The 19,004-nt window shown below is 39.3% G+C and overlaps 1 protein-coding gene across 4 annotated transcripts in view; it reads left to right on the top strand.

Moving 5' to 3' along the window:
* TBC1D8 (TBC1 domain family member 8) overlaps positions 1-19,004 on the top strand; it is a 48,798-nt gene that overhangs the window by 3,936 nt on the left and 25,858 nt on the right. For 2 of the 4 annotated variants that reach the window (XM_085558117.1, XM_021538527.3), the window contains exons 2-4: positions 10,207-10,317; positions 14,702-14,820; positions 16,143-16,371. In XM_085558117.1, the coding sequence (XP_085414243.1) occupies positions 10,207-10,317; positions 14,702-14,820; positions 16,143-16,371 (459 nt within the window). Of the gene's footprint in view, positions 1-10,206; positions 10,363-14,701; positions 14,821-16,142; positions 16,372-19,004 lie in introns of all 4 variants that reach the window. The other 2 variants (XM_085558113.1, XM_021538515.3) reach the window with 1 other exon arrangement.

Below are 19,004 nucleotides of genomic sequence, written 5' to 3'. Positions count from 1 at the left end.
TTCTCACTTCCATTTTCAGCTCAGGGCACTCTCCAAGCTGGGTATAGTTTTCTTATTTGCAACTTCCAGAGGATGAGCATTTTAAAAGGAAATTAATTTATTTTTCAGGTCATATGAGTTTTTTTGGTTCACAAATTTAAGTATAATATACTGGCAGAAAAAAGCATCTTCTGTATATGAATCTAAACCTTATTCTTGCTTTAATAAATATAAATGTGTTAGGCATGGTAAATACATTTCCAAGTTCCATCTTAGGATTTAACTTTTTCTTTTAAATAAAGTTCTTGCAGGGCAATAGCTTTTGAACTCATCTACCAAGTACCTCTTGGTTGTGAGTGGAGAACGGACTAGTTGGTGTGATAAGACCTTTCTTCCTTATTTTCCCTTTGCTTGTTAAGGCATACAGAGAAATGGTTACTGATAAGCTCTGGAAAATTTTCCTGGAAATTAAAAATTAAAGGATCTTTTGCTTCCCTTTCATACTCTACTGTCCAAGCAGTCCTGTAATCATTGTCAATAGCTCAGCTTTTAGTGGCCCTGCACATCTCCCAAGGTCTGAAGTAAATAATTTCATAATGGAGTCTATTTCTGGGAAAGGCAGTAAGAGAACCACAGTGGATAAAGATTCCTGCAACTCAGATGGGGAATTCATCTAGATTGCCCTGTTCATTACATTGTAGCAGAAGAGTGTCCAAAGTACATGAAGACTTGGATTTTTACTAAGGAATGCAAATGAGAATCCAAATAGTATTTTTTTACTTTCTGGAGGGGCAAAAGGTGAAATGAGTAGCATATTAATAGAATTATATTAAAAGGCCTATCCCAATACAGTTTTCAAGAAAGTGTTCCTTTTTGTCTTAATATATGTTCAGGATACCAAAATAAGTTAGGCTCAATCTGAGCACAAATGAAAAAAACCCCAAACCCAACAGAACACTTTCATTTTAAATTAAGCAGTTTGAGGAGAGGAAGATGCCACAATACTGATGTCAATAAAGGATCTTGGTAATGGCTACTGTCAGTATTCATGGCTTTGTTTCCTTAAGGAACAACTCTCTGAAGCCTTGCACAGGAGAAAGAGAAATATACATACTTTATTGAAAGCTTGGACTCTTGTCAAAACATTATCTAGCCTTGCCCACAACTGGAATTCAGATCAGCAGGTTTTTTTCCACTTTTTCCTCTCTTTATTTTACTGTAACATTTCTTAAGGAGAACACATACTTGGAAGCACTTTCCCAAGAGGATGGCTTCTCTGTTACAGTGTTTGTCCAAGTGGCATGAGCTGGAAGGAGGGATAGGAGCAGGATGCCAAGCTACTACCTGCACAGCTGAGCACCCCAGTTCCTGACCTCTGACCCCCCTGAGATGTGTATTCCACTCTGGCTCCCTCTGCTTGCCTTCCTGGGGTGAGTTACCTGCTCCTGAGCACTACTGTGGTGCTGAGATGGCTATGGTGAAATGCAGGTTCTTGTGTTGAAATGTTAGCAGTGTGTTAAGTGCTAAAGTCTGCACAGGGACTGACCACCACCTTGTGCAAGACTAATCCAGTAAACACCTACAGTGGCTTTTTATTTTCATGATGTGGAGGCTGAATGGCACAGAAAAAGGCAGGAAAATTCTAAAATTATTTGGGCTGGAAGGACCTTAAGGACCATCTAGTTCCAACGCCCTTGCCATGGGCAGGGACTGCTACCACAGAGCCCCATCCAGCCTGGCATTCAACACTTCCAGCATAGGGCATCCAGTTTCTCTGGGCAACCTGATTAAGTCTCACCACCCTCGTAGGAAAAAATGTCTTCCCTATAAAATAAATGAGCTTGTCAGTGGTGGCAGAGTTAATGTATCACTAGTTTGGTCTATTCAGCATTACTTACAGCACCCACTAAAAAAGAGACTTTTTTTATATTTCCCCCAAGTAGTGGTGCATGTCTGAATAATTTACAGGGCTGCAGCAGCAACTGGTATATCTCATCTTCTTGTCCATTTTCAGGTGAAAAACAGTTTCAGGTATTTTTACTTGTAACATGAGAACCAAAGCATTTGGCTCAGTGGCCTTCAGGGCTATAAAAATAGGCTTGGCTTGGACTGGATTGATGGCAGAGGACTGAGATAAGCAGCTGTTGAGGGCTTTGCCATGGCAGCATGCCCACCTGGGGAAACAGCCCATGGGGAAGCTGTGCTGGGGAGAAGTAATCGGTGCCCCAGGGTGGGGATGCCGTTTCCACCATTCCAGGAGAGACAGTTCATAATTCACCTCACTTCTTCCTCCTGTGTGGTCTTTCCCTCTGCATGTGGTGGTCTGACACAAGCACTTAGCATCACATCCAGAGAATATGGGAATCATGAGGACTATGGGACACCAACCCCCACAGTGAAATGCGTGAACTCCCCACATTTTTCATGTCCCACCTTCCCTCCAGAGCGCAGGCACATCGGCATAATGATGAAGTATTTTGTTGCAATTTGTTTTTTCTACATACTAGGTTGAAAAAAGTCCCAATTCAACAGAAACCAATTTACCCAGTGGCAGTGTTTGATCTGGCAAGGTCTGTGCTAGAAGTTATCTAAGGGCTTGAATGTTGGGTATTTTCCTGGGTGAATAAATACTTGCAGCATTAGGTCCTTATGCTGAAATCTAATGTTGTCTATACTTATCTTTCAGTGTGGTGAGGCCTTATCGTTTTGAAGGAAACAGAGCCTTCCTAAAGCCGTTGGAGTCCTCCATCTTTTTTTCTTATGTACTTACCAAATAAGTTTTGCAACTCTTTTTTTTCTGGTGGTAGAAGTGTAATAAATGCTTTGGAATGGTACTGTGCTGTATCAAAATCTGTTCATACAATTTTGGAAAATTCAACAAAGACAATGTGATTGCATTAAGCTGTTGTTATTAGCAGCTTTGTATAACTGATGGTGTTATCCATCAAAAACATGGATTTTTAGGGTGGCCTAAGTGAAATCAACAACCTGCTAAACATCTGAGTTTTGAACTTTTAGAGAAATCAAATAACATGAAAGATCTAGAGACGTCCCAAATCATTTATGCTGGGGGCCACCACTGGCCAACAGTAGCTTCATGGCCACTGCCCCGGGCTGTATCCTGCCTTGGTGCAGCTCCAAAGCTTCCACCTTAGCCTGGAATGCCCAGGGCTTGGCACTTTAAGAGGTGAGGATAGAGGCTGCAGTGGTCCTCATTGCATCTCAGCCCTGGGTCTTGCCTTGGGCCACCCATGGGGTCATGGTCACAAGTTAGGGCTCCTGCATGGTGAGCTGGTTGAGGTCTGATAAGAATCAGCTTCATGGTCCTCCCATCCCTCTCTTGGCAAGGACATTGGTCCTAGGGAGAGCTTCTGAAATGCCTGCAGAGCCTGGCAAGCAATCTGTGCTATTTGGTGCTGTCCCAGGAGTGCCCTTTTGCCAGGCTGAGCTTATCCTGGCTGGTGTGAAAAGCAGGTTCTGTTCCAGCTGGAGCCCAGGGATGTCAGGGGGAAGGGACCGGTGCATCCATGTGTCCCTTCCTGTGTTCTGCCTGGCAGTGGGCTGTTCCTGCAGGCAGTTTGCTTGCCTTCTCTAGCATGGCTAATTGCTGCCCACCATGGCTCTTCTGAGACACTAATTGTTTGCAAATCATTGTGGGATGGAGGAAGCTATGTGGAGTAGTGTAATTCAGGGTATGAAGTGCTTCCCTGCCTCAAAAAGCCAAGATTAATTCTGCTTTATTGAAGCTGTTAGTTCAATTTCACTGTGCTTAAAAAAAAAACTTTATTTTTATGATCATGTGAATTGTTCAATTTGTTCTTTTTATGATCATGTGAATTGTTTGATTTGTTCTTTTCTTCCAATTTACGTGCCTAAACAGCTTAGAGTGATTCTTGCAGCTATTGACTCTCCTTGTAAAACTGCAGCCACTGTGAAGCAGCCTGTACTGTTAGCTCCTTCCACTTCCTGGAAGTGCTTTCTCCTTTCCAGTAAGAGTACAGGTTTTTTTCAGACAACTTGGCTTATTTTTCTTTCTGCCCCCAGCTTTCTCTGGTGGAGCAGATGTAGCAAGCAGCAGTGAGCTCCCCAGGAAGAATTTGAAGGCATGCTTTTTCCTTCATGGTTTTGCACTGGAGCAATGCTGCTCTGTGACGGTAATTGTAAATACCCCAATTTGCTGGTTTTGTCTTACAGAAATAACCTACTCTGACTGAAAAAAAGAGGGTATGAGTACTTAAAACATGGCTTTGGCATGATAGGAGTGAGTGCAGCCACCAACTGCTTTTTTTCATGTTGCTGCAGATCAGCCACTGCAGTCCCTAGAGACCATGTGGTGCCATAATTTTCTTGACTTTGGAAGTGCCAGGTGCCTGCAGCCAAGAGAAACCTCAGTTTTGAAGTCACTGAGCTTATTGGTTTGGGTCTTTGTATGGTGGTTTTAGGCCTCTGCCCTAAAACTTCCATCTTGCTTCATATTTATTACTATATTCTAAAAGCCCAAACTCTTAAGTGTGATATTACAAACTTCTAACCAACTACACACCCGTAGTGTAGTGCTGTCAATCAATTTTGGAAGCTCGTTCCATGACCTCAGGCCCAATGCAGTTTTGTCTTGGGAGTCAGAGTCTGTCTGTACAGAAAATCTAAAATTTTCAGCATCCAGAACTCCAACAGTGGTCCTGTGCCCATTTTCTTGGAAGGGCTAGATTTGGCAGATGCTCTTAAGTCAAGCATTGTTGCACATCTGTCCAGCTGAGCTGGTCACAGGTGCAGTGGAAATCTCAAGTATTTTTTTTATTTTTTCAAAGTAGACTTAGGAGAAACGGAAGGACAGTTTTCTCTCTGCTTCAAACTTCTGCAGCAGTCAGTTTGTTTGTACAGTGACTAGAGGTGTTCCTCAGGATGCTGGAGATGCAGGCTGGATTCTGTCTTTTCTGTCACTGCTTTTGTTTTAGTAGGGAGGGGTGTAAGTGCTTGATTTGGGAAGTTCAGGGCTGTGTGGGAACAAGTGTCTCTGTGCATCTGACCTGCTCTTCCCCAGATTTTAAAAGTGCCATCAGAATTTCTTAGTGACCAATTGCAGGTACCACATGTAATTGCATCTTTGAAGTACATTGGCTTTTATTCCCCACTTTGTAATGGATGAATAGTTCATGTTAATCAAAAGATCCTGGCTGTGTTGACTAAATGTTGTACTTAAAGGCTTCCTTGTCACTTAGATTTAAATCTCCGTTTTTTTTTTCTTCTCCCCGTCCCCTTCCCCTGCCAAAAAAAAAAAAAAGCAAAAAAAAAAGCAAAAAAAAAAAAAGCAGCGGCAGCTTTGACCTTTTCCTTTTTTGTTTTATTTTTTTGGGAGGGTTTTATTAATGTATTAGTCCCAGACTCCTAAGTCCCTCTGCCTTGCAGCATGTTTAGCTGCTGAAGTGGCCACCACATTTTTGAGTAGTTCTCAAAAGTTTCCCTTTGAGGCCTTTAATATATGATGGAGGTAGGTAGAAATCATCTTGCTGTATGTAGAGAGGGTGTCTTGGACTGCCTCTTGAACATTGTCATAAAAGATGGAAATAACAGATAGTTTTTCAGTTTGAGTTTCTAGTTTGAGTTCAGCTTTACTCACCCTCTGCCCCATGTCTTGGAAGTTTAAAACAATTTTAGAAATCTGACCTCTGTGGATGGTCAACAGAGATTCAGGAAAGGAGCCTGCATTCTTTAGTTTGAAAGATATGGAACATTTAGTAGAAGTTGATGTAAAGTTAATTTACTTGTTCCTGTTCCTAGATGAAATAAATAAACTTGTTCCTGTTCCTAGATGAAAACATGACACAAGAGATATTGTAATGGGATCTTTTATCTTTATGTAGGGGAAGAAGCCATATCTTCAAAGATGAGGAGTAGTGCACTTCTAAGAGTTCGTTTGAGAACCTGGCTCTTATAGAAATATCCTTGATTAATTTTTTTGTATGCGTGTAAAGAAATGCTCAGCAAATTCGTTGTGTATGACATCCTGATTGTGATCTATTTGGTTACAAGTTGACTTCTGTAAAGGAGAGACAGTACCTACCTGTTGTAGAATTTGAAATTGTTTCTTGCTAATTTTATACTTGAATTTATTTCTTTTATTGTATCCATAGTATGCATGTACATTTGTTACAAATAGATGTGCAATTGGAAGTACAATAGGCTTGTTTTACTTGAAGGTATCCAGTTTTCTTTGCTCAAGCAATGAGATACACGTGAAAGTAGATGTTTCAGTGAAATAAAAACTACCAAGTAAAGCATGGGATTTCTAGTGAGTTTTCCAGATACGTTTTATAAATTTACTTTTGAAAAATCTAGATAGATATTGCCTCTATCTGAGATACAGCTTCCAGCTAAATTGTTTAGATTTATTGAGAAGCATATAATTTCAGTAGAAAAGTGTCTTTCCACTTCTCCTGTCTTCTTCTCCGTATGTGTCAAAAGTATGCATATTACACCAGACATTTGCATGTGAATTTTAGCCTAAAAATATTCCTTCTGCATGAAGAAACCTGCACCTTTTGAGTAACCTGCAATGTTCTGTCAGTGATCTTTAGTGGAAGGCTTTGTAAACCCATGTCTGCAGTTTTCCATGTCTGTGTGGTTAATTGCTTTTCTTGAAATATTTCTGTGTCTTGGGAGGTCAGAAAACAGACAAGAAGTTGGTGAAGTGGCTCATTAAAGGGTAACAGCTGCTCTGAATTTTAAGTTCCAGAAATCTTGTCTCATACAGTGTAAAAAGAAAATAAAATTTAAAAAAAGAAATAAAAAGGGAGTTTTGGGAAGAAAACCAGGGTAGCAGTTCTCTTTTCCTCTTCTGCTTCTGCTTCCTTTTCATTTTTTGCTGTCCTGAAGTATAAATGGTTTCACTTTCATCTGTGATGTGGAAGAGGTCTGTATCACCCTGACTGAAGGCAAGCTGATGCATCAATATGTGAGCCAGAGGCTCTTAATGTAATTTATCTTGCTAGCCAGATACCCTTCTGTTTTGAAAACAGATACTGTTTTAAAAAAGGCCCTTCCATGGAACCAACTTGGATATGTTATGAGGAAGGTGTTTGCTCACAAGTTGGGTATTTTTCAAAGCAGGTTTCAGCATCAGTGTACTGTCGTTTGTTTCTTCACTCAGGGATCTTTAGGTTGGTTGTTTTTCAATGTTATGATGCAAAAGTTACCCTCAATGAATTAGTTTTTGTAGTTTTCTTGCTACCACAGTTTCAACTAAATTACCATATTGGCCAGGGTGCATATTATGTATTAGTGTTTATTCTTTTCATGCTTCTGCAAATGCACTCTTAGTAATCTCTTTTCCCTGTTCTCTACCTCTCTCAGTCTCTCATCCAAATAATAAAGGAGCCCCCAAACACGGGAATGGGACCCACTTTTTGTGCTTGCTCAATTTTAGCAGTACTTGCTCTTGTTTTCCTTTGCTCCCCTTATGTCCCCTCTGCAGCAGCCCCACTGCAGCCCCTCCTGGCACAGGACAGGACTCCCTGTGGATGGCTCAGATTTTAGGTGTGGAGTTGCTGTTCCTTGCAAAGCACTTGTAGAGGGGCCAGGCCACCTGGGCTTTATTCTGGCAGGTATCCTTATGGCCACACTCTTTTTCTTCTATTTTCATCTTAGTTCTGGCTCCTCTTTGTCATCCTGAGTTATTATTTTAGCTATGGGTAGTTTAGAAAAGGGAGGTGATTATTTCTTTGTACAGTTGAAGGAGGAATGGGTTTCTTTTTAATAATTTGTAAGCAAAATTGAAATTGTAAGCAGAAGTAAACAGTGAGAAGAGGAATTGGGTTTTCTGGTCTTTTATTCAGGAAGAGAAAAAGGAATTAATTTTGCACAGGCTAAGAACTAGTAAAGCAAAAATTTGCAGCTATTTCTGTGCTGTCATGTATTTTTTTCATGGTTTCTGAAAGGAAAAAAAAAAGGTATTTAATAAATCAGATTTTCGTTAAGCATTCCCTAGGGATTTTGGTAGCACTTGCTGTTAGTTGACTTTTTTCTATGACTTTAGTGAAATGAAAAAAAATCTTTTTCCTAGGCCTGTCATCAGGAGAAAACATGCCCAGCACAGAAATGTCTTATTTCTCTTTTCTGTGGTGTCTAAATTATTATGAAATTTGAAATTTAAACCCTGTTTTTGTTCTCTGCATCATTTGATGCTCTCTTACTGGCTTTAATCCAGCTGTTTTGAAGACTGCACACTAAAGTTTTCTGCACACTGTTTTCTGTGAGCACAGCCAATTTGCTACCTCTTATACTAGGATGAGTTTTTATGCTTTTTTTCTTACAGTTATAGGACAGCATGTAGCAACTTCAGATATTATACATATCATCAGTCTGCAAATTCAGATCTCCATTTTAAATAGATGAGTGTAATATCTGGTCACATGTTTAAATGAGAAGCAAACTGCTGTTGAAGAATGTTTCACTGTACAGTTTTAAGACATACTGTGTCCAGCTTCTGCTTGGCTTTGAAAGCATCATCAATGTTTTGTGTGTGTGCAAGGAAGAAATATTTAATGTAATTCTCTGTGCTCTCAGGTTATTGATGCTGTTCCATGTGAGCTTCTTACAGCTTCTAGACCAGAAAGTGGTTGAAATGCTGTTTGGTTGTGTTGTACTCAAATTAATTAGCTGTCATTTGTTATCCAAGTGAGAAGGCAATTAGGACTTTGTAGGTCTCTATTATTTCCATTAATCACTTGGGTGATGGACTGGGGAATGCCATATTTAAAACAGCATGTGGTGCCAAGGGCTGACAAACTTCTTGGAGATGGAGATTATTTCCTTTTGTGTTTGGTTAATGGTGAAGAAACAAAAATAGAGCAGGTTTAAAAAGTTACATGTGAAAAGTGAAAAAAAGTATTACAGAAAACTTCCTAGATACTCTAGGGATAAAACAAACATTGTAAAGCTGTTCCTCACCCTTTGCCACCCCTCTCCTTAGGAGAGTGTGTCTCTGCAGAATGCATAGGAAAATTGAGTATAAAGCTGCCCTGAATTGCTCTTTGTAAGCACCATAAACCAATCCTGAGTTACTTTAATATGCAATCTTGCATATGCAAATCATGGCATTCAGAGAATTTTTTCATGGATAGCTTGGTTTTTCCTGCTCAGGGGAATGGGTAGCAAGAAGCTCCAGGAACTCCAGGTGTCCTTCAGATTGGAAAGTCTTTTTTGGGGTCAGCACTTGCTGCAGCTCTTAAAAATGAATTTGTCTGTATTGAAATCAAGTGCTGATTTACAGTGGGATACTGCTGCAGGCTTTCTTGGATACAGTGGTATGTATGCAAGGTAGAGGAGGCGATCTTCTGTTCTGCTAGTGGGTGAGACTTCAGTAGCAGTGAGCATCAGGTCCAGCTGAGAGTGTCATTCTTAAAGATAATTTAATTTAATGGAGACATTCCAGTGTAAGTTCAAGAACAGTGAGCTGTTTGAAAAATATGGCCCATAAGGAATAGATGAGATGATTTGGGTTTCTTTAGAAAAAGAGAAATCATTAAAGGGTGGGAAACCATGATGTAACTTTTTCATTATGTTGAAAATTAATATCAGAAGTGCCTGTGGCCAGTTACTCTGCATGTTCCAGGGAGTGAGATTAATTTCCAGTAAGAAAATTTAAGATTGTGGTAGATGACTTGTTTGTTTGCAATAGGGTTGTTTGTTAGGGTTTTTGTTTGGATTTGTTTGGTTTTTGCTGGTGTTGTTTGGTTGTTTGGTTTGATTTTTATTTGGGTTTTTTGGGGTTTTTGTTTGTTTTTTTGTTGTTTTTTTTTTTGGGTAAGAATATTTAATGAAGATAGTGGAAGGGGCTGCCTGGAGAAGTTGTTGCATCTTGATTGTGGTGGGTTTTGAAGAACAGGTTAGACAAACACCACTTACAGTATAGTTGTATGTATCCAACTTCAGAGCAGGGCTGGAACAGTAACTTCTTAAGATGTCCTCAGGTCCTTCCACTTCAGTTCTGTGGTTACATACATATATATGAGGCAAAACCAGAAATGCAGAGGATTCTACATGCTTTTGAACTTCTAATCTTGTTTGCCTTTTGCATTCTGAGCACCTGTAAATTAGAATATAAAGCTGGGGAAGAATTGTTATCATTACATTCTGTATTTTAATTTTACAGCTTTAAATGTGAAACAGTTTGCAGGCTACAGAAGTGAGAGCTGGCATTAATCCTCTTTCCCCCTTTCCTCCTCGCAGGTCGCCTGGTTGGTGCCCTGGATGCCGTGTTAGACTCTAACGCACGCGTTGCTCCATTTCGAATTTTGCTCCAAGTTCCAGGCTCACAGGTTTACTCTGCCATTGCATGTGGTGAGTTATTGAATGGATCAGAAGTTTACTGGGCCATAGCTATTGGTGAGTCACAGATGGAAAACCCCAAACCGATTCTGAGCATGGTCAGTGTCTGCATGTCCAGGAAGCTCAAGGTAACCCCAGCTAGCTGTGTGCGTGTGAAAAGCTTGTTTAACAACCAAATTAACCTCTGATTAAAATCACTGAAAAAGTGTTACCTAGGAGCATTAAGTTTCAATGGAAAAGTTGTTTAGCTGAGGGTGGTTTGCTGCTTTCATTTTCTCTGTTGCAAAATAGTGTGGTTCTGTTCCTATACATATCTTTTCATACAGTAGTGGTTATCCCTTACAGCAAGAAGCTACTTAGTCTAGGCTTTCACCAGCCTAGTCTTTCACGTGCTTACTGTGAAATGTCTTCACACACTTGGCTGTAATGAAATATAAAAGATTTAGGAAGTTTAGGAGGTAAAGTTGATAGGGAGGGAGGGAATGTCAAATTCCTGGTCTGTTATGCACTAATCCCATTTGCAGTGTTTCTGTGACTTCTGAAAGTCAAGCTTATGTTCAGGAACATGATATTAACATGAATTGCAGCAATCTTACCACGACCCAGTAAAAGCTATCTGGCTGAAGTGCCATTCATCCTATTGTTTCTTGACCAGTGTGCAGGGCTGTTCTTACATTTTCTGCTCCCATATACAAAATCCTAGCACTTTTTCTTTGGGAATGGTTCAAAGCTGTGACTGGGGAGCATTATGAAGCATGTCTTTAATGAGAAGGTGGCCAGATCCTGGAACAGGATTCCTTCTGAGAGGTGGTTGATGTCCCACCAAAGCTGCCAGTGTTTAAGAGGCATTTAGACAATGCCCTTAACTTCAATAACTTCAGCTTTTGGTCTGTCCTGATGTGGTCAGTCAGTTGGACTAGATGATTCCCAGGATTTCAAGGAAAACAAGGAGAGCTCCTTGAAATGCATCAATAACAAAAGGAAAACAAAGAATAATGTGGGCCTGTTACTAAATGAACAGATTGCCCAGAGGGGTTGTGGAGTTCCCCTTACTGGGGACTTCCAAGAACTATTTGGACACAATCATGTGCAATGTGTTCTGGGGATAACCTTGCTTGACCAAGGAGGTTGAACCTGATGACCCATTGTGGTGCCTTCCAACCTTTCCCATCCTGAGATTGTTGTAGATCCCTTCCAACTTAAAATATGCTATCTTTTTTTGTTCTTTCTTATACAGATCAAGCCATGAAATAGTTAGATAATGTAAATATTGGCATGTCATCGATAGTGTTTGACATAGTAGTCTTTTAAGTGGAGGAGTCAGTTCATATATTCACCCTAACCCTTTCCTCTCTACATGCTCATCCAGCAATTTTTCCTTGGTTCAGCAGAGATCCCTCTAATTGTTCCTCATTAATACCAGGAATTTTTCCCTGGGCCAGATGTGTGTGTGTGAAGAAGCTTGTGTAAAGTCTGTTTGGGCTATTTTTGTTTTGGCTAGGTTTTCTTTGTTTTGCAATTGCTGTGTGCTTTCTATCCCTCCTCCCCTCCTTTTTATATTTAAGTAATGCCATCTCATGGAGAAATTTAAGACCTTCATGCTGTTACAGTCCTGTGATGAAACCAGGAAGCTTTCTCTGGAAAAGCATTGCTTTCGTGGCTTCTTGATTAATTGAACATATGCAGTACTACTTTCTGGGGCTGATCCTTGCCCCACCCACACTCTTACTGTACACAGAATTTGGTGTGGTTTTTTTATTTTTTTTTTAAATTTTTATTTTTTGAAGGAATTCCAAATGACAAACTTGCTGGGTTGGAATGGCTAAGGATTTTGCTGAGACAAACGTACGTGATTAATGTTTTCTAAAATTCTCTTCGGCTCTTCTGAATGGATGCTCATCACTGAGAAAATGAGATTTATAATAATAGAGCGGAAAGCAGAGGGGTCTGTTTTGTGTTCTGCAGGGTAGAACATACATAGTTTCCAGAGCTGCACAGAACTAAAGAACCATGGAGCAGAGGCTGTTTGTGAATAACATTGCTGCTGTGAAACCCTGACATGAGTGTCCAGGGGACAGCTAGCAACAGGAGTCAGACGAGCATCACCCCAGCCCCTTCTTGGCAAGGTGGAGAAGGACATTCCCCACACAGAAGTGGCCTGTTCCTGCTGCTGTATAGTGAGGGCAGAGAGCAGTTCCAGGAGCTCCTTCCAGTCTCCCAGTGTAACTTAATCGTGGATAGCCATCATGTCATCAAGCAGTTAATTAAAATGACATTTTGCATTGTATGTTGGCAGTCCTCTGTTCCAGGAGCTCTAGGCTTAAATGATAATATATGCATAAGGGTCAGGTCTGTTACAGACATTTGCAAATCTCAGAGGGGCGCTAGGAAATCTGATCCCTGCACAGCTCTTCTGGCAGAGATGTTTTAATCCGATGGTAAATCATGTTATACCAGTACAGGGGAAAAAAATCTAACCTCATCCCTTGTGTAGAGCCATTTGAAATTTTCCTTTCAGATGCTCATGGGCAAAAAAGAAACTCAAGTCTCAGTCAAGCAAAGTTGGTTTTAGGAGAGGGAGAACAAAGGATTTGGTGCAAAGTGAGTTTAAAAAAAAGATTCTGAGGAATGAGGCTAGACAAATGAGGTTAGACAAAACAGTTGACAGATGAAGAAGGTGGTAAAAGGTGGAATAAAATTCTGTGCAGAACATCAGCACAGGAAGAGGAATAAGGAATGGAAATAAGGGATTGGCGATGCTTGGGTCAAATCACAGAACAACTTTAAACTACAAAATAGAAATTAGAAATAAAGAAGGGACTCAAAAAGTTGAGTTTGCTTGACCAAATGAAAGGGCCAAAATGATCTTTTGGTATTCAGTCAGAAGCTCTGGAGGCAGGCAGGAGATATTGTAGGAGTGTAGCTGCTTCCTGGGCTCAGAGCAGTCCCAGCAGTGTGGGACTATCTAAGGGATCTTGCTCACAGTTTATTTCACAAGAGGCAGCCTGACAGCTTGCCCATACACTTGGTATATTTTAGGTTACTCAGAAATAAAGATTCAACTCAGTATTTGCTTTGTGCAACCATTTCAGTATAAAATGACTGTATTTCTGGTGTTCTTAAACATTTATATAATTTGTTTTCTTGACCTAAAGGGCTTTTAAGTGTCTCTAATTTTATGATTTTTTAAATTTAAATTTAACCTTGATTAATGATATTTAAGAAGTTTCAGTACAAGACCTTCCTGTCAGGGAAGTTAAAGCATGGAAGGTTTCCCTGCCAGCTGGCATTCTGCATGGAAAACAGAGCAGTGGGAAATGGAAAATCCTCATCTAAATTTATAATATTTTGTTGTTGTGAGGCAACATGATGCATCACTAATGTACACACAAAACAAATCTTGAGATAATGCGTCTTCTATTGGAGATTAATTTTATTATTATATTCATGTGTGATTTGTATGTCTCTTACAACTATTTCTCTTCTTTCTTCCACAAGCAAGGCACTAGGAGAAGCAACTATTACTGCCCTTAGTTTTTTGCCTATAATGTCTAATTACTGACCAGTTAGATCTGGAGGGGCAGATTTTCCCTTGTTGACCCTTATGGTGCCCATCTTGCTATGAATTTTCTGTCATCGTGTCATACAGAGACAATTCACTTTCAAGCAGAAGGAGCCAAAGCAAATTGCTAATGAGTGAAATATTGTTTCTGGAGTTAGTGTGCACAGATTACATTTAAAGAACCAGCAAACCCTTCAGATGTTTAGAGAAATAACCTTTAAACATTTGAAAAGCTGTATTAGTCAAAGATTTCTGTGCACATTATTTCTTCCCCAAACTGTAGAAATGTGCACTTGTAGAACCTTTAGGTGTTGCTGAACCAAACTCCTTTTTAGGTACTTTATTTATTACAGAGGGCTTTGTATTCCTCTCAAAGGGTGTGCATGTGTTTGTGTGTGGGGGGAGTGTGTGTGCATGTGTGTGTATTGAGGGAGGCAGAGAGGAAGATCAGGGCATAAATCAAAGGTTTCCAGTGGCCACTTAGAGGATGTCATGTCAGAATAAGCTGCAGTCTAGCAGCTCAGGATGAAGTTTTGATGTTTTTTCTGCTTTGACTTTTAATGCAGCATTTGCTGGCTGAGAGCATTTGAGAAGATAAAACTAAAAGCCCTAAAACTAATAATCTAAAACAATGAGATTTTTGTTTTTCTCTAACTGTGCTGCTATGAACGGGACCTTTTTGACCTGCTTGCTGCTAAGAATTCTGAGGTTGAAAGTTCAGTTTCTCATAATGAATTTATGAAATAGTGCATTTTATTATGTTTTTTTTCTCCCTTCCTTTAAATTTTATTTTTTATAGGATTAGTTTCAATATGCTGTTTTTTGCTTTTCTAGGTGCCACTGCAGAGGAAATAAACCAGCACTGGGAATGGCTGGAACAAAACTTGCTCCATACTTTGTCTGTGTTTGACAATAAGGAAGATATTGTTAGTTTTGTCAAAGGGAAAGTGAAGGTAAGGAAACTGTCTCACATACACCCTCCCCTGCCTGATTACATATGGTTTATTAGAAAAACATAATGAAGTTGTTGTTACTCATCCTTGGTTCTGATCATATAAACATGACTTGTTTTCTGTGTGGGTCTTGCACCTGATGTGGCCAGCACACGAAGCTGTTGGCTTGCCACAAGGTTGGAGAAATAAGCATCCTTTTGGACGGTTAAGGGAATTTTAAAAGTAGAGGAATTTTGTGACCAAAAATCAGATTAAAAATAGTAATGGCATGTGGAGAGTAACTTAGAAAGCCTGGTGTCCTGAGCTCTGCTTTTAATGAAATACATTCTCTAAAAGGAGCTTGGTGATGTCTGGGTAGGGGTGTGAGTTCTGCTGTTCCTCAGGTCCTGCTACAAGCTTTTTCTTGCTATGAGTTTTAATGGGATGTTCTTCCCTCCATAGCCTCTTTTTCAGTTTGGAAATTTTGTAGGAACATAATGTTTTTGGTGAATTTCAACCTTGCTGCTGTGAGCTGTGTGGGCTCTGAATCTGGGGAAGAAGAGGACAAAACCAAAACATCACTGTACAAATCCTAGTTTTAATCCTGCTTTTTTTAAAAAAAAGCATATTGTCTAAAGTGCACTGGAATACCAAATTCAATTAATCCCTCTTGGTAAGACAGTGACAGCCTGTTACCTAGCGCATACATATCTAAAATTCTTCAGATTTCATTAGTTAATGTTAAATCCAGGTTCTGGGCCCGTGCACCTGCTGAAGGCTTTTAGCATGTTAGGATTGCTTGGTAATTACAAACTATAGCAGGTGCTGTAATATATGCATTATTTGTCTGCATGGTGCAATGCATACTCAACTCCTTTGTTGTAATACCACTATTAAAAATCTGAAATCTTAATTATATTTATGTAGATGTTCTTGAAACATGTTTGTAATGGCTTCAAGCATGTCTCAAGTTATTGACACATCTGATTGCTTTGCTTTTTCACAGGTAAATAGTACTGGTCAGTAGCCACAACTGTTAGTCTGTTTTTACTCTGTGTATATGAAATAAGAGCATAATGAAAATGCAGAGATTTGGTCCTGCCAGACTCATTGAAAAAGCTATGGATAAGGTAAAGAAGGCCCCAAAAGTCTTGCTTTGGGAGCATTCAAAATATATGAGAGATGCAAGCACCAGAGAAATTTCTCCATTTGTGAAAACTGACTGGAATTTCTTTGTCAGAAAGTGTTGCATTATTAGAATTTGAATGGGTAGCTTGTAGCAGCTTGCCCTGAGTGTGAGTGCCATAGCTTTATCCTGACATGCAGTCTTGTTCTGGACTCAGGCACTGATTGCAGAGGAAACAAGCAGCAAACTCGCTGAGCAGGAGGAAGACCCTGAGAAGTTCCGAGAAGCCCTGGTGAAATTTGAATCCAGATTTAATTTTCCTGAAGCAGAGAAGTTGATCACCTATTATTCCTGTTGCTGTTGGAAAGGAAAAGTTCCCCGGCAAGGCTGGCTTTATTTGAGCATCAATCATCTCTGTTTTTATTCCTTCTTCTTGGGCAAAGAATGTAAGTGTAAATGCATAAGGAATCTTATGCTGGGGAGAGATATAAATGTCACTACATTTAAAAGCAAGAATAGCCAGGGTTCTTACGAAAAGCCTAGCTCACCTCTGAAGTTTAGTTTCTGAGTTTTTAGTTATTCAGGTGAAAAATCCTATTTAATTTAATTTTCACTTCAGCCTTTGTGTTTTAGTATGAATCCTGTAAAAAAAATAACACTGCAAGAGCACACAGACATAGTTGTTACCTAGTTTTTCTTTTTGGCATGGTGAAGCAACCTTAAGATGTAGCAGACCTCCCACAAGTTCTAAATTAAGGAGTTTTAGTGCTGAAAATGGTGAGTAGGGATGAGTCTCTCCCGCAGGCAGGGAGGCAGAGTCCCACATCGCAGAAGGGTGGTAGGGGAAGGGCTGGTGGGGACAGGGATGCCTGAGTCAAGCTGCCTGCCTAAAGAAATCCCAGGACAAATAAAAGGAATATGCCCTGGGGAACCAGCTGAAAATTCAGAGCTTTTAAGGAAAAACAACAGCAATTTAGGGATTTGTTTGTGTTTCTGAATAGCAGTGCAGTAAGGTCACAAGAAGTGTATCCTGAGGCTTTTTGGATGTAAGATGGTAAAAATGAATGTAGCCATTTAAACTCTATAGCATTTCTCTGTTTAATAAAATTGTGAATAAACCTCTTGCCTTTTAAGGCCTGTTTATCCTGGTGGAACTTAAACGAAGTTAGCAATAGAAACCTATACTGCTGTAAATATAGGAGTGTTTGTCAGTTAGATCAATTAGGCAAACTTTGCCATATTCCATCTGGATTTAATATTGAGGTATAGCTGTAGGTTTAGAAATTTAAGTTCATCTTACTAAAGATAGTAACTTGTAATTTCTAAGACTGAAAACATACAAAAACATGCCTAGAGCTGGAGGTCTTTTCTTCCCTTATATTATTTCAAGCCAATTATTTTGTTAGCAAAAGATGGAAGAGTTATATTTGAAATGCAGCGAAGTTTGTTATTCACTATAAAAACAAAAGTTGAGTTCTGCTGGGAAGAGTAGAATGGAATTTCTTGATATATACTAGATACATGAGTTCTTGTTTCTCCTTGTTCTCTGGTTAGTATTAAATAATATCCTTTGTCAATAATTTCTTCTTATTATCATTGCAGGTTTTCTCTCATTAAATCTGAGATAGCCAGTCTGGCAAAGCACACAAAGCAGAAATTTTACTTATTAATGATAGATAACAATGTAAGGAGGAGGGAGAGCAAAAAACCCTTTATATGGTTCCAAAAGTTTTGTTTATGCAATACCACAGATTGTTAAATGATAATGGAAATACAATATCATGTTGTATTGTTTAAGAAGAGATTTCTTCTCATATCTTTAATAATATTCATTATGAAAATCAACAAAAAAACCCAAACCAAACAAACAATTACATGTTTGCAACTTTTTATTTTGAACTTGGAAAATACACTGTTCATTCCCCAATGTAGTCAGTTGCATTGTCTTCCCAATGTATGTGTTCCCATACATTTGCATGGAAATGTGAGAAAACCCCCTGAATTTTCTTTCGGTTAAACAAACTTCCCTAGCTCAGTGGGAAGCAGCATATATGCTGAAATACTTCCTTGATTGTGATAAAGCAGATTACTTCTGTTTTTAGGCTAGTGTTTTGCCATGTTTATGAAATATTTGTGTTACGGGGAATAATCTCGATTTAATACAGTTCTGTTTGTTACTGTCTGAGAAGCTGATGCTGATTACATGCAGAACAAGTGATTCATTGCCTTTGTCTTTTTCAGGTAGCAATCACAAATGAAATCTGGTTAAATCTGGTCTTGAAAATATTGCTAAGAAATCACATTTATTGTGTTCTTCAATACTACACAGAGAAAAACCCAATATATGAGTTGCAATAAAATTAGTTCTCAATTGTGTTTTACCTCTATAAAAATCCCCCCAAATCATATACTGAAATCTCTTTTTAGGGGAAGCATTAAGTTTTCTGCTTCTGACAAGTCTTTTCCCTTCTTCTTGTTTCATTTTGTGTTGAAGTGACCTGCAATGCAATATCAGAACCTGTTTTAACTTCTCATGAAATTAATTTACTGCTTATGTGAATATAAACTCCATGGAAAATTTTTTCCAGGACAAGTCCCCTTTTATCTAAGCTTCCAAGTGTTTGTAGGATTTCAGAGGCTTAGATTGTCAGATAGCTGGAAAGGGTGTGCCAAGGTTTCTTCACATGTTTAATTAAATCTGTATTTTTCTGAAACTTTGAAGACTTTGTACTTTTTTCCGGTCTTGGGTCCCATACAGGCTGTTGTGCTTTTTCTGTAACCAACACTGTAGAGCCTGTGTGACTCTGACCTGCCTGAACAGCAGTGCTGTTGCTACAGCATTATTTAAACTTTCTTCCCTTGGCTGGGCTGGTACAGTTGATTTTATAATCATTTGCAACAGTCTCTGCATGTTGATGCAGCTGTGCTTTATTTAAGTAAGAAAAAATGCAATCTGTAAATAATCTTGACAGCTGTGGTTCGTGTAGTACAGAAAGCTTGCTGAGGGTAGCTCCTTAGGTGATGAATGATCTTTGATAAGTGTCATATATATATGACAGTGTTTGTTATTACTGCCTTT

This window comes from Lonchura striata, chromosome 1, assembly GCF_050655825.1.
Source record: "Lonchura striata isolate lonStrDom1 chromosome 1, ASM5065582v1, whole genome shotgun sequence".
NCBI classification, from domain to species: Eukaryota; Metazoa; Chordata; class Aves; order Passeriformes; family Estrildidae; genus Lonchura; species Lonchura striata.
Note: the sequence above shows the minus strand (reverse complement) of the source record. Positions and strands in the feature narration are given on the sequence as shown.